Raw genomic sequence first — 22,756 nt, 5'->3', positions numbered from 1 at the left:
CCTTTTTGGCTGTGTTGCACTTGTGCAAATCAGCTTATGGTGTGGAGATCGAATGTTGGTCAGTGGGGCAGGCTGGGAAATATTTTTTGTTACATTTTTCCCAGCAACTATAAATCACAGCCACTAGATATTTGGTATCCTACTTCAGTATGGGGTGTCATTTCTTGGGAAGCTGTTCCAGGTCCGTCACACTTCTACTTCCTGTTTTCTGACTTTACAGCCAACTGGCCATTTCTGTCTTTGAGCCATTTTCTATAAATTGGATGATCATTTTATAAAACAGATTATGTCACAAGCAACCCAACCAACACTTATTTGTTTTATACCATCTTGGCAATAAAAAACAAAATATGGTAGTATAATTTCTGTATTTGGGATCAAATTTTCAAAAATGTGATGTGTTCATTTCAAAAATATGAATAATTTAAATAAGAAACCTTATCTTCTTTAAACATATTGATGTTAGCTTTTCTAAAATCAATATTTTCATAATTGATCTTTTTTTTAAGTCTGATTTTGTTTTTCAATTTTATAAATCATTTTGATGAATTTGTGCATACATGTTCTTTATTTTAATGCTGAGATGAGCAGAGAAAAACCATTGTGGAAATAATAATGGAAAGAAAAATAATTCAAAAGTGTCAATAAAACTTTTTTTTTTTCAAGTATTTGTTTTTATAATACTTACAAAAAATTTGAATTTTGGAATGAAAGTGAACACAATTAAAGTTTGAAAAAAGATGTTTGATAGTGTATTAATCATGTTAAACTGACAAGTTAAAGTGTCTAGAGTTAAAAAATGGAGCACTCACATTATCATGAAATTTAGTATGCAGTAATGTAATACAGTCATCTTACAAAAATACTTGTCATTTTATTCCTCCAATGACAGATGCTGAGAATGCAAATTAAACATTTGAAAGAATAATCTTCAAGATGTCAAAATGAATTATTTACCCAATATCCAATCAGGGGGATCTGAAATTTATTGAAGAGGGTGGGGTTCTGCTCCTGAAATACATAAAAAGGGGCTGAAGGCAGTCATTTGTTAAATTTTGCACTTGACTGAACAAAATTTCTATCAAAAGATTCAACCCCCCTAGAATGCCCATATGATACCATTAAAAGTACACACATACGTAAATTTACCCTTAAAGAACTCGTACCAGATTTTTATACCTAATCTTGATTGACAATAAAAAAACAAGTAACCTTATGATAAAACTACTAAAAATCCTTCTTGATAGTGTTAAGATGGAATTGAGTGGTATTTATTTTTATTTTTAGCAAAGTCTTATGATACTGTCATTTTGTGTCTGTTTTGGTTTTATAGCTCACGGTACTGTGACGCATAGTAAAAGTTGAAATCATTTGACTGATATATTTTTTGCATTCTTTGGGGTGTTACATAGCTTTCAGAGTAGTGACGTAATGAGAGATCGAAATTTGTATAATACGACAGATATATTAGGTATGATTGTCTTGTACAACTATTTATCAAAATATACAGACATTTTCTACAGTAAGCTTGAGCGACTTGGATACACTGAAATTGACGTTTCTGTTCGTGACAGGAAATCACATCGACTGAAATTTACATGACTCTAGGCATGACTGACAGAAATGGAAATCGTACAGTTTCGTTGACATTGAATTATGGGATGGCAGCATCGGTTTCATTGCCAATTTGATTTATAATGAGATTAGTGCTGCTGCGTGCATTGTAAAAATCTGTCTTGTCAGTATTGTTGCATCTTTTAAACTACAATTTGTCTGAGATGGAATTCGTCAAGATTTTCCTTGAGGATGGTATGACATTGATGATCTCCAGATTACGGAAAAAACCGCTCTTGTTTGTCTCAAGTTTTCTTCCTGGTAGAACCAGTTCCTTGATGATTAAAGATAAATATTGTTAAGTCAGAGTAGATAGTTTGTTTCCTGTCAAACTCGTCAAATCTTTGGCATGCCTTCCTCTAAAAAGTTTTGAAATCAAAGTTATCAGTTATTTATCATTTTATCATTGTTTATTTTGACAAGTTGAATGGTTCATTTGGCAAAATATAGAGTGGATTCTAGGATCCTTAGTACAATCTTCAATTTTCTTATTTCGGAAATCAAAGTTGAACTTATTTATGAAATTGATGGGTTTCATAGGGTACAGTGAACTTGTACAACTCTTGTTTATGCTTTAGGGGGAACATTGATTTTGCAGAAAAATAATTCACAGGTTTTTGTTTGATAAAACATGACTGTACCATTGTAAAATTACCTCAAATTAAATTACTGCCACAGCTTACGTAATTCACTTTCGTTTTTAACCATAAATTTTTCACCTACTTGTAACCAATGTTTGTAATGTGGGTATATGATTTATTGTCAGTTATTGGTTAACTTGAGATACGTCAAGTCGGATACTATATATATACCCAGTATCGTTTAACTTATTAGGAATATATGGAATTTCTTAAAATGGAATACTGTACTACAATCCAAAAATAGTATTGATAATGCATTTACGTGCCAAATGAAAAATGAAGTGTTTAATCATGATAGAAATGAAAAATGATTTTCAAATAGTATTGAAAGAGACTATCTTTCTATTGTGAGGTAAACAGTTTTAAGGCTTTAACTTCCATTACTCTTTTATTTGATTACGATAGACATTTAGAGTTAGTATCTTTAGACTTGTATTTCAGTAAAAGTTATTCACACTTGCGGATGCCATTGGGAATTTCTTGTGCTCTCCTTCAATTTAAGAAATAAATCACAGAAACTCCATTTTATCATTATTATACTATGGGTTGACCATGTATGTTGTATTGTTTTACACTGATGATAGCAACAGGTTAAATAATGATCAAAACAAATGATAAAATGGATTCCGTCATTAATGTCAGTTCCAATAGAACTAGTTTCTTCATATTTTTACCAGATGCAGCCTGTGTTTTGCATGAAATGATGGTCATGTTGGTCAGTTTTTTATCATGGCTGACGTCTAAAGAGCTTTGAAGCACGTCATATTTGAATTAAAGATTAATGATGTCACAGTTTAAAATTACTTAGCCTACGCAGGAAAAATTGTGTCATACATTTTCATAAAAACATTTTTCATGTGTTTTTCATTTGCCTGAGACCACTTTGAAAAAAACATATGCTTAGGAATAATAAATTGATTTATGAAAAAACAAGAAAATAAAAAGTCCTATGGGTATTTTATGTCTTTCATAGGACTATGTATGTGGGTTTCATAGCATTTTCAAAGTAACATATTTTTATGTGTTTTTAAATATATAAAAAACAGTTGAGTTTGGTATTTGTTCCAAAAATTATGTTTTCAAACATATGAAAACATATGTTGCAATTTTTCCTGTGTGTTTTATATAAATAGGTCATTCATAGACAACTCTAGGGGTCATTTGGAGCAAAGGGACGCATGTAAATTCATGTATTCTTTATTCTATTGTTGGAATAGTTACATTTTTTATGCCAAATTTTTGCATGATCGTCTATCAGCTGGTTAAGTTTTTAATAGGTTCTCTTCAAATTACTTTACATTGTTTTTTAGTCTTAGTATCTATTCAGACCAGTCCTGAACCATTCTATTCAGACCATTCCTGAACCATTCTTACTTGGAAGTTGCTTTAAACATCTGCATCATGAGTGACAATAGACTTGGAGTTAGGGCAGTCATGCCCCATTCAGTCTCTCTTTCATATTTTCATATCTTACAATGGAGTTGTCTGATAGACCATAAATTGTTCATAATTCTCCTTAAGCATTACTTCTTGTTTTCATTGTACAGAATGACATAATCACATCACCGTTAATCAAAAGTTTCTAGTTTGCTGGTGCAAAATACCTATACACTCAGCGATCTATTGACTTGTAGCTACATTCAGTGCAAATTCCTACCATTGGAATCAATTTTCATTGCACTGCATGAACTAATTACAAATATGGACTAATTCATGCTCGATAGATTTTATTTCAGTCTTCAAAAGCAAGATTCGACCTATTGACTCCATGCTCAACAAAGGCATTCCTTAAATCCCAGTTAATTGTGGAAGCAGTCCTTTGATCAATGAAAATATTCACTTTTAAAGACTTTCATTGGTTTCACCAATTTTTATTTGCATGTATATATGTCTTACTCTAAGCCTCTAGTGCAGTTATCTATTTATGACTTCAGTCCTCATGCAGAGATTTTTATTTCTGATTCTAACAATGGCTGTACAGTTAATTGTATAGTGTATTGTTTGCTAAAAAGTCTTTTTTTTTCAATTGTTTAGTTGTAAGTAAGAAAATTAGATTAGCGTACATGTAGATTTACTGGGGCTTGAAAATATTGACTGTTTTGGACTTCAGTTATCTGCTGGAGCATTTCTTACATTTCACCATATCCATTCATTTTTCCATTGTAGAATTAGCACAGTGCTAGTCATCAACATCAACAGTGATTCATTTCTAACATCATAGAAGACCAGTTTACAGCTAGCTTTAAATTGTATACGTTAGGAAAAAACTTGTCATACCATTTGTTAAATTACTTCTAAAAAATTATTTATTCTGTTTCATTGCATTTTATAAACATAATTGTCCATAACAGAGTTCTATTTTAAACATAACTTAATATGGCTTAACGGCATTTAACCAATATTGTTTCATTGCATATTGTTCAGAAAATTGATGATGACTGAGCTTTATTTTAAATGTTTCAAGTAATACTGATATACCCAATCTAACTTGCTTGCACTGCAATTGTTTCCTCTAGCAGATAAAAATGACCACTTCATAGCTTTTGATACAATGAACTTAAATAGAACTCCAGCTAAGAATCATGCAAAATGTGATTCATGGGTGAAAAGCCTACATATTTTTATTTTTGATATTATTTTTGAATTGCCATAGAAAACAAGAAATTAACATTCAGTTTTTCATACAACTCATGTTCTTAGAAGATAAAAAATTATATAGAATGCACTGTAGATTTCAAAATTAAGGGAGATAACTGTAAATGACACTTAAATACAATAGAAACTATTGGCTTTTTGATGTTAATTATCTCCTAAGAGCAGACAGATTGGAATGAATAATAGTACATTTCATAATATAGACCTATGAAGCAACTTAATACCAAAAATTAAAATATGTAGCCTTTTTTTAGGTGTATCACATTTTACAGAATTTGCATGATTCTTACAAAGACTGCAACTTAATAGCGTTGACATTTTCAATTCTATTATTGCTTTACCAAATCTAAAATTCGCTGCCCACTATAGTGTCCCTGTTTCAGCATTTCCTTTAAATGTCTTGATTATTTCTGCCTTACAAGTATTGTTTATGTCTCCCTCTTTGTTCAGTATTAATTATATCACTCATTTGAGAAGCGATCATTGATTTTACCGATTATGAACTTAATTAATTGGAAATCTTGAAGAATATGGGTAAATTGGGTGACATTATGAAATTGGGCATGAGAAAATGTCAATATTTAATGGAAGTACATTATGTTTTTATTTTTAGCAATTCCTGAAGATCTTCTGGATGTAATTGGAGACAAACAGATTTGTTACCTGGTGAATGATTATGATAAACAATGCAATCACACCTGTAATCATGTTTCTCACGATATTTCCGATAATGAGAAGGAAAAGGATCCTGAATGTGGTAAACAGAAGAAGAAAAATGTTCATAATAAAAGTAAGATTTTCGAAATCAGTGAATATGATCTCACAGTCCTGTAGCCTGACAATATTTATGGGTATTCAGAAGGGGAAATACACAAATGTATTTGGACAAAATGTTCCCAACTTAGAAGATCTTAATCTATTTTTAGCTCATTTTCAATAGTAAAAAGGTCTGTTGGCCTCCTGCAGGGGCATGGAAGGGCATCACAACCTATTACCCAATCATCCACTACCCAAAGTTTGGCTTCAGGCCTGATGTCAATTATTTTGCCTTTTTTTTTGAGGTTATAAAGATTTCATCAGTCAGTATCTGAAAACTTTATACTCAAAAGAAAGGTAATCAATGTTATCAAATAAAAGATGGATAAATTTGAAGAAATTTAAAAAACATTAATTATCCTATAGAAGTAAATTCCTGAGTCTGATCACATGAAAACTCTATTACTTTCATGCCTTACCTTGAATGCTCTCAAAACATTCCTAGAAAAATTGAAAGATAAAGTGACATATGGGACTCACAATTAAGTGACTAACAGCTAAGGCCCTTCAAAGCTAATTTCTTGTTTTTTAGGCCATTTTTCATGGAATTTGATGAGGGGAGGCATACTTAGAAGCTGTAATGCACCCATATCTGTTTACCTTTGGAACAGTTCATTTGGAAGATCCTCCCCATTGACACTGTCTCATGTGGGAAATTTTTACGTAAAAGCAAATTTTTTAGTATTATTTTGTATTTTTACAGAAAATATAAAAAAAAATTATATAAAACCTTCCACAGATCTTATATTATTCTGAATTTTCCTTGATTTGATGTGAATCTTCTGCCTAACATGGGAGGATTTACAGGTATGGACACCATCAAAAGAGACAAGGGAGGCCCTGAGAACCAAGTTATTAACTTGAAGAGACCTGATTTTAAACTGCAAAATTTGTTCTGTAGCTCCTTCAGGTTTTATTACTATAGTTCGTTTATGTTACACTGTATTGCTAAGTATTTTTCTTGGGAGAAAACATTTGCAGATTTTAAATTCCCTCAAGGCTGTATTGAAAAAAATAAAATGTTTTAAGAATGATGTAGATTCTTGATATTTTGATATTTTTTGTATCCTTGAATCCAAAAGAACCAATTTAACAACAGTTTATGTTGCTTCCAAATCAATCAGATTTCATAGATGAAGTAGCACTCGAGATAATAATCATGCAAAATGTGGTTCATGGTTGGAAAGTCGACATATTTTCATTTTTGATATTTTGTTTAAAATGTTATAGTAAACAGAAATTAACATATAGCTTTTCATATAACCCTTGTTCTTAGGAGATAAAAATTATATAGAATGCACTGTAGAGTTCTAAATTAAGGGAGATAACTCTGTAAATGACACTAAAATACAATAAAAACTGTTGGATTTTCGATGTAGATTATCACCTAAGAGCAGATAGATTGGAATGAATGGTTATACGTTTCACCATGTAGACCCATAAAACAACTTGATATAAGAAATGAAACTATGTAGCCATTTTGTGGTGTATCACATTTCAGAATTTTCATGATTCTTACTAAGACTGTTACTTAAATATTTAAGGACAAAAGGAGTATTGATATCATTATGAAAGGGAGACATAGGGTTTATCTGAACTTTCACACTACTTAAATTATTTTTAATCTTTGAAAATGTTCTTGCTGTCAGAGGTTCATGAAACTTTCTTATATAATAGAAAATCACTTTTGATTAAAGTAACACACAAGCCAACAACACTCATGGAATATTGGAAAGTTGTAATGTCATATACATTATTTTTGTCTATCAACACTTTAATAACTATAGAATTAACTTATGTCAATGGACTTTGACTTTATATGGAACACTTTTGATTTTCAAGGTCATAGGTTGAAGTTTGAGGTCCGTAGGTCAATTTTCTTAGCAATGAGGGGACGCTTAACCCTGGTTAAGCCAGTAATTGGTTTAACCATTATAACCTGTGTAAACCAGACATCTTCTTAAGTCCATTTATATCAATTTCAATACTTTTTAACCTGTGTAAATCAAACACCTGTATTAACTGAATAAATATCTGAATCATAAAGGGGCTTGGATAAATATCTGAGTTGTAAAGGGGCTTGGTTTAGACAGACTTCAATGTTCATCAAAATACAATACTATGAAATATTATTTTTTGAAAAATATTTCTCCGACCTAGTTATTCCATATTTGAGATAATGTTGTATCAGATTTTTTTATTAAGATGTATGAACATTAATAATTTTTTCGCATATTTACTGCATTTGTCTACAAAAGACTAATCATCAAGAAGATCACATTCATTATATAAATTCTTATTTTAAGACAGGAAGTTATCACAACTGATTCAATAAAGCCCATCAAACGTACCTTTCAAAGTTTATAGAAAAAATAATAATGTCTTATTTTACGTTAATGACGCATGATAAATGTCTGAGATGACAAAGAGAAAAAAAATTATAATGCCTTGTCTTTCTTGATGACAAGTTTAGCTCTTTTCTAGGTAATTTCCTGTAATTAGATTTAAAAAGATAAGAATATTGTCTGGTATTCATGCCTACAATGTTTTAAGTATTGGTTTGTTTAATGATATGGTGGACAGTGATTCATCATGACTCAAGTTGAACTGTTCAAATACAATTGTTACATCCTACAGCGTTCATTTCCTTGGATCTGCTATATTTGTGAAAAAAAATTTTGGCAGGAAATTTTCCAGTACTTTTCTATTGTAGAATGTAACCATAAACTTTAAGTGTAAATATCTCCAGGTACCCACTTTCATTTGTACTCTAATTGCTTTATTGTATGCAGTTTCTTTTAGGTCAATTGAAGGATTTCCAATCAAAAGATTTTTGGGATAACAATATGCCTGGTTTTTAGGTAGAGCTGTACTTAAGTCGAAGTGACTAGGTATCTAAAGCAGAAGTTCAGATTCTATAATAAAAAGAAATTCCAATTTGAAACAAAGGCATAAAAAGCAAGACATCAACTTTGTAGAGAAAAAAAATTATCGTTAATTTTTTTGTATGTCCACAACCAATATTTTTCAATTAAAGTTAAAAGAAGCTGGTGAAAATTAAATTATCGAAAACTTTTGCCTATCTTTATTTTTTTTCAAAGAAGATTATAACTGCTATAAATTTTTAGTGTGATTGAGAAATGATGGAAGTTTCATGCAAGCTATATTTATTTCTTCTATATGTGCAAGACAATCCTCCCTTAAAAACCATAAAACCTCTCTAAACCAGACAGTTTAGCATTTGTATACCAAACACCTGCCTCTAAACCGAACCATAGTAAATGCCAAAGCGAGTACCGTTTACATAGGTGGCACTGTACAGGATTGATAACTTACATGTACCTTCATAGTAGTATTTTTTATCCACACACTCAGTGGTAAAAATGATACATTGTACATATTAGGTTCACACCTAATGGTCCGAACATTTATCAAAACCATTTTTCTGTTCAGATGTGAAAAAGTACCATGTATTTCGCCCATTTGTGAATTTTTTTTTTCTGAAACACTATGTAATTATTAATGTGTTTGAAATATAGAAAAAAAACAATGTGTGAACATTGCAATGTATTTGGAAACTTTAGTGAGAATATATAAAAGGTTGTAAACAAATTTTATAGAAAATGTATTATATGTGTTTTTAGCTGTCATCGATTTCTTGTATAATATGTACATTTGCTTAGTTTGTGTTTTTTTCTATTTTAGATTGAATGTGTTTTTTGTTCTATTTTAGATTGTTTTCAGTGGAAGATGGAGCAGTTGGTAGAGCACAAATTCTTCCGTTGGGGAATACTGGTGGCCATCTTAATTAACACCTTAAGTATGGGGATAGAACATCACCATCAGGTTAGTTTCAAGGTCATATCTTAGCAACAGATAAGGTCTGAATGCTATATCTGAGCAACAGATAAGGTCTGAATGCTATATCTGAGCAATAGATAAGGTCTGAATGCTATATCTGAGCAACAGATAAGGTCTGAATGCTATATCTGAGCAACAGATAAGGTCTGAATGCTATATCTGAGCAATAGATAATATAGTTGCTAAAGACTCATTCAGTCAACAATTTAAAATGCTTTATACTTTTATTTTGAGGTTTTGTTTCATTTTGAATAATTTAACTTGTATGAAAATTTGAATGGGGAAATAAGTAGAATCAAAGTCCTTTTTTGAGGTTTTACAATAAAGGTGATATATTAACAACAAAGAACATCTCTCAAATGTTAATGATATAGTATATAGATATATTGATGCCAAGAATGCATGAAGATTTAATTCTTGCATGGAACAAGTTCCACACACTTGTTAAATCTAAGGGTTCTTCTGAATATTCATGATCATATTTTGGTTATTCACTTTTCCAGTTAATTATCCTATTATTCTCCACCACAAATTTTAAATATGACAGTCTCATAGCACCTTCTGGTTTAAATTGGTTCAGATAGCACGATGCTAAAATTGATGTATTCCTAAGCATAGAGCTATATTAGCCAAAAAACACTAATTTGAAGAACAATAAGGTCTGTTTGTTTGTTTGTGTGTTAATATTTCTTTGTTTTACAGCCAGACTCACTAACAGAAGCTCTAGAGTACAGTAACATTGTATTCTGCATACTGTTTGCTTTAGAGATGATTCTTAAGCTGATTGCTTATGGGCCGTTTGGTTACATCAAAAATGGCTTCAATGTGTTTGATGGCTTCATTGTGATATTAAGGTAAATATTGATGTTGTATATAGAAAATGTGTTCCATATTGATGGTTTATATGTGAAACTGTGGTAACTGTACTTTAAAGGATGTCTCATTGACAATAACAAAACAAATGTGACAGGATTTAGACAATGAACAAAATACAGAGCGAAAAAGTAATGGGTTTTCTGGCCACTGAAATGTGTTGGAATTAATGCCATTGGCAAACATTTCAAACTATGCTTTGCTGAATAACTCAAATAACAAGGATGTAAAAAAAAATTCAGTTGTGAGGATGGGTAATGCATATCATCAAAACTTTCAATTAATCTCCACCTAAAAAGGGAAGAAAGAGATATGTGTATAGTATGGTTGGTGGGTATGAATCTTGCCATAACAATTGACCAAAACTTTATTAGATCTGTCTTTTTTATCTGATAAACAAAAAAAAACTTGAATTATCCTCAGGACAGCTCCTTAGTAAAAATTGATGGAAGTCCAGAATAGATTATGAAATGAATATGATATAATGTGCATAAAATACAAACAAAATATGAATAACTTCCATTCAAATTTGTAACAACAGTTCATTAACTGTTTTTTTTTACAGTATGGTGGAATTACTGCAGCAAGGTGGCGCCAGTGGTCTTTCAGTTTTAAGAACTTTCCGTTTATTACGAATTCTAAAATTAGTTCGTTTTTTGCCAGCTTTGCGTAGACAGCTAGTGGTTATGTTGCGGACGATGGATAACGTTGCTACATTCTTCGCTCTTCTTGTTCTGTTCATGTTTATATTCAGGTAAAGATTTAATTAAAAACTTTTAATAGTATATTTTTTTCATTGGTAAGAACAATTTTTATTTTCCCCCTTTTTTAGGGGGAGGGGAGTGTGTGGATGGAAAATTGGTTATGCCAGTTTGCTATGAGATGAGGTCAATAAGGGTTGATATATGTTTTATTTTAGATTGTTAGAATGGTTTAATTAACCTTAAGTAAAACTCTATTGATTTTGATATCCTGTTCATCCTAGCCTGAAATAGAGCAGACCTTTCCCTGCAAAAATCAAGTTTTAGTAAAATTATTTGGTCCATTTTAAAGGTCGTGCACCAATGCATTGGATAAAATATTAATTACAATATCACGATTCTTGCAAAAAAATCTAAATGGTGCAGCACTAAGATAATGAAAAAAGTTTAAAAGATTGAACAACCATGTGTTGTAGACATGTGAGTAAAGATGGCTATAGGGTTAGTTTTCTATCTGATATTTTATATCTGAGTTTTACTTCTTTTACATCAGAATTCTATGAAATTTTAATGATGAAGTGGGTAGTTTGAGACAACTTTGATTATCATGTTTTTGTTTTTTCAGCAACTAAACTTTGACTGTCAGTGAGACTTAATGCTTTGTTATTTTTGTTTTTTTTTCCATAAAAAAAATCAAAATATTTCTTTGTTCAAGACAACAACATGTTTACCTTTAAATTTGTACTTTACAAGACTCATATTTAATAGAAAATCATGTTGTTTTTTTTTCTTAAATTTGTTTACAAATTTCAATCCCATACTATTGAATTATATGTTTTCATTCCTGTGTAATGGGTTTGAATTAAAGATTTCTTTGTTTCACTTATGATTTGTCAAAGAAAATAAAAGATCAGCACATCTTTTTAAACTTCATGATAATTTTGTCAATCATGAAATCTAGGTCAAATTTAGGTATGGTATTTTCAAGAGTTATTGCCCTTTTTCACCTTGAAAAAATGTGAAGTGCTGGATCATTTTTGGTTACCAAATATTTTTCTTCTTTATTTTAGGCACAAATTTCTATAGTACTATCATCATTCCTTGACTCCTTGACGTAAATATATAATGTACTGGAATTTATTTTTTTCCAGTAAGAGAAAAATAAACAAAACTCTTCATTAAATTGGTTTAGTCTTTAAATTGACAGGGCACTCAACGTTAACAGAACCATAGGAACTAAATGCCCATTAATTCTCTAATTATTGCACACAGACATCTTGACTCAGATCTATTGGCTCAAAATTGATGATTATAGTCTGGACATCACTGTTCTAGATCTTGGTCAAGGTTATTACATCAGAGGTCTTATTTTTTCCCCATTTTAATCAATCAACTTGACTCTGTTGTCTAGATCTACTGGGGAAGACTTGTTTTAAGATTGAAAGGGTCACTCACCTGTTGCCTGATAATTTACATTTATGTGAAAAACTTTAATTTCGTGCCTGTAAATAAGTTAATTATAGAATGCCAATCGAGTGGATATACTGGATTGAATGATACCGCTTTAGAATACTTAGTCAGGGTCTTTTGATTACAAGATCAGTTTGGGTCCAGATCTTTAGATCACTATACGGTGGGATTAAAATCAGAAGATTTTGAAGAAGAAAAAAAAGATACAAAAAATTTTTTTATCCCTCTAATTTTGAGGGATAATAATTGTAGGGTTGTTAGTTACCATATGTAGTTGATCATATTCAACCATTTTTTTATGGTAGTAATGGGACATTTGCACTTGTTTGTGGTGACAGGGTCTTATGGCTACTATGGATACCAATCTTGTTTTCAAGTGCTAATTTTAACATATTAAGATGGACTGTGAAATGTTTATTCTAGGCGCAAGTACGTAGTGCACCACTTAGCATTCACCAAAAATGGAAAATGACAGTTTGTTTTGTTTACACTTTTTGCCTCAAAATCTGAAAATTTTGCACCCATAAGTTATTTGTTTGGAATTCTTGAAAGGAATTATAAAAAAAAAGTAGTTTTTTCTTATTTCTTTGTGGTTTAGAATCAGTGATGTTTCCTCTTTTTAAAAGATGCCTGTGCCTTTCAATTTGTGGGAAAAAAAATAAAAGTATATAACGAACTCTAAAGTTTGTAAAACAGTCATGTTTCTTCTTACAGCTGGTTACAGGAGAGTCTGTAAATTTGACACATTTCTTAACAAAAGTGAAATTCAGAGATTTTTGAAAGGTAGAAATAGAAAATACTCACCTTATTTGGTGAGCTTGGACAGTCATATTTTAGAAATCAATAATAGGATGTTGGGAATTTTATGAAACATTTTTGAAAAATTATCATTTGTTTGGTTTTGGGAAACAGCCATTTTTCAGCTCTAATTCATATATAGAAAAATCTATGATATGATGTGTACTAATGTGTATAAAGTAAGAACATGCGTACTTAGAACTTTGAAGAAGTATGAAACGTATTGTCTACATCTAAATATCATCCTTTTCCCTGAAGGAGTTGGCCATAAAGCTTCAAATATGTCTTAGATCACCTTTTTAAACTTTATAAATTGATTTTAACTGCCAATATGAAATATGAAATATCACTAAGATTACATAATGCTCGATAAATTGGTATTGATGAGTCAAATTTAGATTTTATATACAAAATTACTGGAGAAATCAGGTGTTTAAAGTAAATCTATAGTTATATAATATGTATATACTGCATATGTCAACATCAGAAATTTAAATCAATCTTGTTGTGAAGTGATTTTATGTGAGATATGATCAATTTATAAACAAATCCTTTTTGATGCTGCCAGATTCTGCTGTTTGATATAATACTGCATTTTCAAAGACCAATTGTTGTGTTTTTTAGACCAAGAATGTTTAAAATTAAGATAATTGAACGTCTACAACTAAAGCAAGTTATCATGTACTATAGACACATTTGTTTTTGGATGATCAAAATGGCTTTTATAATAAGAAGGTTTCTTAATACGAAGGTTTTTAAAATATTTATTTTTGTACCGTCTTCTTGACTAAGTTTTTGTAGAATTGTTCAATTTTAACATTTCACAAAGTTTTTTTATTTAAAATACTTTTGCCCATTTAAATAAACCTATCATTCTGTCTGATTAAACAATGTCTTTCTCCTATTTTTAGTTTCTTACATGGTAACAGTACATTTTTTAACCTTCATTTAATTATGAGAAAAAAAACAATTAGAGATACTTTGCCAAAGCAAGCTTATGTACAGAATACCCCACTTCATATGGAGTTAAATATTAAACTTTTCTGTTCAATTCTCTCTCCAACAGTAACTAAAATACCTTGTGATGTTTGAGTTGCACTCTCAAGAAATGTGGGCTGATAAACACAAAGAGTGATTCCCGTACAAGTTAACTTCAGAAGTAACACGGTTTTCGATTGGATTAAAAATTTCATTTATCGTCTCATAGACCAAAGTTTGTAATGACTGTGACATCATCAAATCTTTTTAATGATTCACTCATTGAGTTATGGAACTTAATTTAAATTATAAGGAATGACTGTTTTATTTTATTCAATCTGTTTGAAATAACCTCAATTCCTGTGGTGCACAATTTAAAATAACCTTCTAATTGCAGGTTATTCTGTGTGCATCATGGGATTGAGGTTATTTCTTCATAGACCAAACAAATGTAACAGTCATTCCTTAAATAACTTTGTAGGGGTATGATATTAGATACAGTGAAAGAGTAATCAAGGGAACCAAGATTCTAGACGAAATCAAAAGAATGTAATCCAGGGACAAAGACCAGGCATGGAAAAAAGACACACACAACAATGAACAAAAAGTAACTAAAATAATACATACAAAATAAAAAAAGTAAATGAGCAATTTGGACTCCACTAAAAACTGGGAGCATGGACCAGGTGCAACAGTAGGGTAAGTGTCCTCTCCTTTTTTAGAAACCTGTCTAAATTGAACCCTGAATAATTATAATACCTCCCTAAACCAGACACTGTTTTAAGTCTTTAGATATCAGTTTTAATGCATTATTAACCATGATATGGTTAACAATGTTCAGAGTTCAAAATGGCTTTGGTTTGACAGGTTACCCTGTTTATATAACCACCTATATGACTCAAGTCCAAGCTTAATTTGGTGCAGTTATATATACATTATTAAAACACAATCATGACTTGTAATAAATCATACATATCCTGTTTTTCCCAATAGGAATATAAAAACCCTGCTCTATAAACAAATGATTATGTTTGATAAGACTTTTCCATAGTAACTTTATGTCATGTAGAAATGGTATTTATGTGCACATCTCGTGCTGGGAAGATTCATCAGATGAAGCAAAAAATTTCAAAGTGTTTTATTTTAAACTAAAAACAGCCACAAGGAAATAGGATAGATGATAGCGTTTTGTGATAAGAGTATTGTATTTTGCAGTTTACTTGAAGATGCTTACTTATTTAAAGTTGTGACTTAAAATTTATTGGACATTTTGAAATGAGCAATCAGTAAAATTATTGTATATTATCTATTGATTTCAGTTATTATTCTGTATTTTAACTTGGCATGAGTTTAAATATTGCTTGCATTGAATTTCAAATAAATTCTATTTCTACCACTGAGCTGTAAATATTAGCACTTTCTGAAACTTTTTTTATCCCATGAGCAAACTAATGATATTCTTCCATTTTGTCTGTAGCATTCTGGGAATGAATCTCTTTGGTTGCAAGTTCTGTAAATACCTCAATGACGGCACTCGTTACTGCAATCGAAAGAATTTCGACTCGCTTCTCTGGGCCATAATAACTGTCTTCCAGGTATACAGATTAGGACAACAATCCTTTTTGTTAGTTTGATATTGTGTAACCTAGCAACCGTTGCTAAGCAGTAACATGTTTTTGTTGACCCTGCAGTGCCTTGGAGTTTTGTGTTGTGTTGATAAAAGGTCAATGCTGTGCATTGCACAAACGAACCATAACAGCTTGTTAAAGCTCCAAAACTGAGTGGTCACATGCACATTTTGATCTTTTCATCAGGTCTTTGAGACTGGACCAATTTTAGCTTTTTCAAAGAAATTAAAAAATCTGGTATTTATACCTTTTGGCTTTCGTATCTCTGATTAATAAAACTTGTCTATATGAATATTGTTAGTATATTTACTAAGAAAGATTTCTGTGCCATCTGCATAAAAAGTTATTTTGATTCTCTGTTTTGGAGCTTTGTGTGATTATTATGACTAACCTTACCAAGTTTTATTTCAGTTTACTAATGACTAAGGCCATTTCATTTACCTGTTTGATAAAATTAATCTCGACTCTTTAACGAAAAATTTTTCCTTAAAGTCATAATCACCATTCCCATAAGTCCTTGTATGCATGCAAGTTTGATATCTTGTGTCAAATTAAGATTTCACTGTTTTAGTATGTACAGCCCTACTTCTACACTGAAACTTAAACATATATTTGAAGTGGCCTTCTTCAGATATCTATTAAATACAAATAAAAAAAACAAAACCAATAATAGTTTTGTGAATGTATTTTAAGTGTGCTTGGAATGAATTTATTCGGAGGGAAATTTTGTTGGCGGGAAGATGGTTCGCCCTGCTTCTGTGGCGATCTTGATGATTTCAATTCCACTAACACCTGTACCTGCGATCGAGCCAATTTTAATTCCTTGTTATGGTCCCTCGTAACCGTGTTCCAGGTAAAATTCGTTGGTTTCTTTTTCCTTTTCTTTTTTAAGCATTTTTATCCATTTTTTTCTGCACTGCGGTTATGGACTTGCCTCATGCAACACTTTTTTTTATGAAAAGTTCTGTTTTTGTTGTCCAGTATACTTTTTTATGAATGTTTTTATACTCTTCTTTTAAATGTATTTCTTACATATTTCTGTAATGAATTTATTGCTCTGCAATTATATTGAAGATAAATTGCTATAATTTTTTATTTTTCTTAATAATCTGCATAATTTAAAATGTTTCTGACATTTTGAATGAACTTGGGATATATATATTTTTTTAAATATATTTTTTTTTGCTACTTGAAATGGTGGAAGGCAATTTTTTTGCTGCTTGAAATGGTGGAAGACATTTTATTGCTGCTTTTGCTTAATTTCTTATGTTGTATTGGTTATCTCCCTTGCAATCAATTATCTCTCTGGTGATTTGGAAGTCTTCATTTCAATTGGTTACTACAGCTGATTTTCTGGAATTTTTTTTAGTTTTGTTTATACATTGATTATTTTGAATTACCTGGGCACTGGAAGGTTTTATTAATAATGACATTGCACAAATTGTCTCCCTTTGCCACAGGGTTGTTAAATAATTATCTCCCCTTACTGTTAAAATTTCATTCAGAAATTTAAATACCCTTTAATGAATGATGGCAGCAGATATTTATCCAAAAACATTGGCATATTTATAAAAAGAGATTCAAGCTTTCTAGCAGAGGTAACATAATTGGTAAGTTTTGAATGCATATCAAACTAATTTTTGTACTTACACAAACATACACACAAACTTGCTCTAGATAAAAATAAACATACTATCAAACTTCTATACTGTAGAGACACTCACTTTCTTGGGACAAAAAATTCATGTTTTTTTTTTCTTTTAAATGAAAAAGCAATTTCATGGAGATTTATTTTTGTGTTTTTTTCTATTAGGAAAATATTACATAATTCATGTATTCCCATTCAGAACAGTTTTGTTTTGATAATTTATACTCCCAAACAAATTTCTCAGTATCCACTTACATATGTACATAATAATCATTGCCAAATTTTACTTTTACCATGGAATAATGAAAGTGATGAAGATAAACAACAATAAACTTATTCTCCCTGAAATTGCTATTTGTTTTATATATATATATGCATTTATCTCTTTTAAATATTTTGGAGTCCTTTTTCTCCCTGATGTTACTGTATAAAGGTTTGATGGTGACACATGCATGTTGTAACATCCTGCATGGCTTTTATTGTTGTATTTTATCGTTGTGTTAGAGATTTAAGGACTAACATTTAAAAAGATTTTCTCATAATATTGTATCTTTATCGGTTCTGTTCTGTGTTGTTTACTAAGGAGATGTATTGGTATTATGCATGTTACAAATTTCCTAATTGTGAAATTGTATAAATGAATAATGTAGAAGGTTACTTAGAGGTTCAAATGTAAGGTAATAGAGGGTATTTTTAAATCTAATTATTGTAAAGGTGCTAGTTTTTGGCAGTTGCTATTTTTTGCAGACTCTATCAAGTGAACATTTTTTGTGAATATCAATTTTCATGGCTTCAAAAAATGAGCGTTATGTAGTGTTATATATCACTGCAAAAATTGCTAGAATTACTACCTTAACAGTACGTTCTGTTTTTTTTTTTTTTTTTTTTTTTTTGACAAATATGGTATATGCCTCTCAATGAAAAGACTTCAAGAATTGAAATGGTAACAATCAGGGATGATTTTTTTCCGCTCTTTAGCAGAATTCCCCTAAATGATATCTGGATTTTACCATTACGATTTTTTTACTGTTTATTTTAGATTTTACCAATTTCCGCTTTGTTTGAAGACCTCGTAAAATCGTCCCTGAACCATCTTACATGTTAACTCAAATATGTTTAAACATATTAAAACTGTCTAAATTGTCTGTCAGAAACTATGGATTCTCCTTTTTGTTTTCTTCGATTTTTAACAATCTTGTCATACTTTGCTCCAGACATTTTTTTCTTTGATTTTTAACGATCTTGTCATACTTCACACCAGACTTTTATTTTTCTTCGATTTTTAACGATCTTGTCATACTTCACACCCGCCTTTTTTCCAAATTGAAATATATTAGTATGACATGCAATTCAGTTTTTATAGTAAAATTTGTTGTTTTATTTTCATTTTGTTTTTATTTTATCTACATATTAAGTAACTGTCTTTGTAAGGATCATGCAAAATCTGAAAAATGTGATACACCCCAAAAAAGGCTACATATTTTTATTTTTGTAATTAAGTTGTTTTGTGGGTCTATACTATGAAATGTGTAATTATTCATTCAATTCTACCTGCTCTTAGGAGATAATCAACATTGAAAATCCAATAGATTCTATTGTATTTGGGTGTCATTTACAGAGTTATCTCCCTTAATTTTGAAATCTACAATGCATTCTATATAATTTTTATCTCCTAAGAACACGGGTTATATGAAAAACTGAATGTTAATTTCTGTTTACTATGGCAATTCAAACAAAATATCAAAAATAAAAATATGTAGGCTTTTTACATATGAATCACATTTTGCATGATTCTTAGCTGGAGTACTACTTAAATTGTTATGTTTTCACTATCAAATATTTCATTTCTTGAAGTCTTTTCATAAATTGCAAGGGGTATTGCTTATGTCTGTTACAACCAATTAATGGAAACCTTTCTGTAACTGTTTTCTACAGTTAGTATTGTAAGAAAGTAAAGGAGACCATCCATGAGGTAATGACCACAACATTTTAACGTTGTAAAGCCTTTAATGTTGATTAAAACTGTTATCAGATTGTATGGCTTCCAGTAAAAAGAAATAAAAAAATGTAAGCATTTACAAATTCAATAAATTTGAAATTTTTTGGGTTCAATTTGAAATATAATTTTTCAAATATTTCTCCCTGTGTGTAGGTCCTTACCCAAGAGGATTGGAACACTGTATTGTATAATGGAATGGAGACAACATCAGCTTGGGCCTCACTCTACTTTATTGCCCTGATGACCTTTGGGAACTATGTTCTGTTTAACCTATTGGTTGCCATCTTGGTGGAAGGATTTGCCCATGAGGTGAGTAAATTGGCCATTCATTGATACTTCTCTGTATAAGTGACATTATTAAGCTGTCTTGTTTTTTCAACATAAGGTTAGGTTAAAATAGAATACTAAAACTTGATGCTCTCTAATAATTGTTATTACAGAAAAGGGTATGGTGTGCCATTTGTTTAATTGTGTTGCATTTCCATCTGGACAATTGTATTCTTGTATTACAGTGTCATAACAAATCATAAAGTACAAAAACTACCACAAAACTTAGTCATCCAGAAGAGAGAAATTGGTTTCATTAATCCATTTTTATGTAAAGTACATCATTGTACTGTTCTGTTTACATCTTATATTAGCACATTAAATAAATGGTATGATGACACATGTTTAGTATTGGTCAATTGGCTGAAAAATTTATCTTCTAGACAGACACCCCTATCACACAATATACCCCTAATGTTGCCATTGGAATGTTTGATAACAAATATTCAGGCATATTGAAGGTCATTTAGCACAATTTTATCTTCTAGGATGAAGAGAAGAAGAAACTAAAGGAACAAAGACAGAAGGAGATAGAGGCTTATCTTACTGCTGAGACAAATAACAATAATACTGATGATAAAAATAGATCAATTAAAATCAAAGCTGTGGATATTGCACAGATCAAAATTAATAATAAAGAGAAAGGTGAGGACAGGGACTGTAATGATAAAAGTTTTTTATTGGCAATTATAAAAAAAAATTTCTGTGAGTATATTGAAGTTATTGCAACTGACATAAGGGGATTTTAGAAGATGTGTGGTTGAGACAGGTTTCCTGTTTATCCAGAGTTTGGGTTTAGACATGTTTCCTGTTTATCCAGGGTTTAATGTTGACATGTTTCCTGTTTATCCAGGGTTTAGTGGAGACAGGTTTCCTGTTTATCCAGGGTTTAGTATTAACAGGTTTCCTGTTTATCCAGGAATTAGTGGAAACAGGTTTCCTGTTTATCAAGGGTTTTGTTTGAGACAGATTTCCTGTTTATCCAGGGTTTGGTGGAGACAGGTTTCCTGTTTATCCAGGTTTTGTTGTTGACATTTTATAAACTACTACACAGTGTTACAGTACAGTTCTGGTTTTTCCCCAGTTTTCAGTTTTTTGTGTTCTGTAAGAATAGATTCATTGCTGTCAAGTTTGCACTTTTTTTTTTCTGTCATGTGACAAACATGGTAACCAAGGATGTTTGCTAATAAAATAATATATTTTTTTATCATTTCCAAGCATTTTTTTAAAATAAAAATATAAATTCTTAGAACAAAATAATGCTAACAATTTGTTCATTAAATCACAAAAGGCTTGATTTTTTAAGAGTTTCTATCTATTTGGTAATAACTAAATAATTGCACTTTGGTAGAATTATTGTTAAAAACAATTGACTTTCCTATTAAACATAGTTTGTTGAGAAATCGGAGTTATTTGTATGGAGTAATTATTTCATGGTTATTGGCTTCAACCATGAAATTGGAGTCAGATAGGATTAACTCAATCTGCCAGTACAAAAAGTTCATGGCATCTTTCAAATTTCTCATATTTCTAAAGCATTATTGTATTGCGTTCTGATCTTTCATCAGGAAGTAAGTAAGACTTGCACGTGTACTGAAACAAATTTTAAAAAGGAAATAGAACTATGTAAAAAAAATGAAGAAAATTATTTTGAAATTTTTGCTTTGTCCCCACCATATGCAATGAAAATCAAGGGAACCAGGATTCTAATGGTAAATAAATAGATAATATAACCCAAGGATATCAACTAGACAGGGAAAATAAACATACAACAAAGAACATGAAATAACCAAAATAAAATGTACATTGAAAAAATGTAAATGAGCTTCTGGGAGTCCACTAAATAGTTTAAGTAAGTTATATATATATATATATATTTTTAAGTAGCACTCCAGCTAAGAATCATGCAAAATGTGATTCATGGGTTAAAAGCCTACATATTTTTATTTTTTTATATTTTGTTGGAATTACCATAGTAAACAGAAATAAACATTCAGTTTTTCATATAACCCGTGTTCTTAGGAGATAAAAATTATATAGAATGCATTGTAGATTTCAAAATTAAGGGAGATAACTCCATAAATGACACTCAAATACAATAGAATCTGTTGGATTTTCAGTGTTGATTATCTCCTAAGAGCAGGCAGATTTGAATGCATAATTACACATTTCATAGTATAGACCCATAAAACAACTTAATTACAAAAATAAAAATATGTAGCCTTTTTTGGGGTGTATCACATTTTTCAGATTTTGCACGATTCTTACAAAGACAGCTACTTAAAACAATATCTAAAGAATTGCCTAATAGCAAAGATTTCTTGTGGGTTATTATCAAACCTATAGTGACTTTTTATTTGTTGGTTTCATTTGTTGTTGTGCTTTTGGACCAATTTTTTTTTTATTTTGAATTTTCCATATTATATATTATGATTTGTTGAAAGGATGTTGAATTAATCCAATCTTTAACTGTGATGAATAGTACCTCATAAATGGCTGTGTGAAAACAGTTTTGAACCAGTAGCTTACAAGACAGTACTTTTCTATTGTATTGTGTGCCTTTTTTTTATTACATATTGTATCTAAGATTATTAAGTACCTGTCCACATAAAATTCAGGCACTGCTAATGGTAAAGTGATTCATGGTGTAGAAAAACCCACCAAACAAACAAACAATGATTTTTCTGTCTGCATATGATATTTTACTTTCCCATTATGATAATCATTTCTACATTCAGATCTGCATT

The 22,756-nt window shown here is 30.5% G+C and overlaps 1 protein-coding gene across 9 annotated transcripts in view; it reads left to right on the top strand.

Annotated features, from left to right (window-relative positions):
• The window catches only part of LOC148620383 (voltage-dependent T-type calcium channel subunit alpha-1G-like), a 113,503-nt gene that overhangs the window by 53,255 nt on the left and 37,492 nt on the right, over positions 1-22,756 (top strand). For 6 of the 9 annotated variants that reach the window (XM_088581224.1, XM_088581220.1, XM_088581222.1 and 3 more), the window contains 7 exons: positions 5,524-5,700; positions 9,460-9,572; positions 10,290-10,441; positions 11,026-11,214; positions 16,729-16,888; positions 19,836-19,991; positions 20,498-20,654. In XM_088581224.1, coding sequence (XP_088437350.1) covers positions 5,524-5,700; positions 9,460-9,572; positions 10,290-10,441; positions 11,026-11,214; positions 16,729-16,888; positions 19,836-19,991; positions 20,498-20,654 — 1,104 coding nt within the window. Of the gene's footprint in view, positions 1-5,523; positions 5,701-9,459; positions 9,573-10,289; positions 10,442-11,025; positions 11,215-15,884; positions 16,003-16,728; positions 16,889-19,835; positions 19,992-20,497; positions 20,655-22,756 lie in introns of all 9 variants that reach the window. The other 3 variants (XM_088581228.1, XM_088581223.1, XM_088581229.1) reach the window with 1 other exon arrangement.

Source organism: Perna viridis, chromosome 4, assembly GCF_037379345.1.
Source record: "Perna viridis isolate PV_CMFRI_1.1 ecotype Kerala chromosome 4, ASM3737934v1, whole genome shotgun sequence".
In the NCBI taxonomy this organism is placed as follows: Eukaryota; Metazoa; Mollusca; class Bivalvia; order Mytilida; family Mytilidae; genus Perna; species Perna viridis.
The sequence above is the reverse complement of the archived record's forward strand: the minus strand, read 5'-3'. Positions and strand labels throughout refer to the sequence as shown.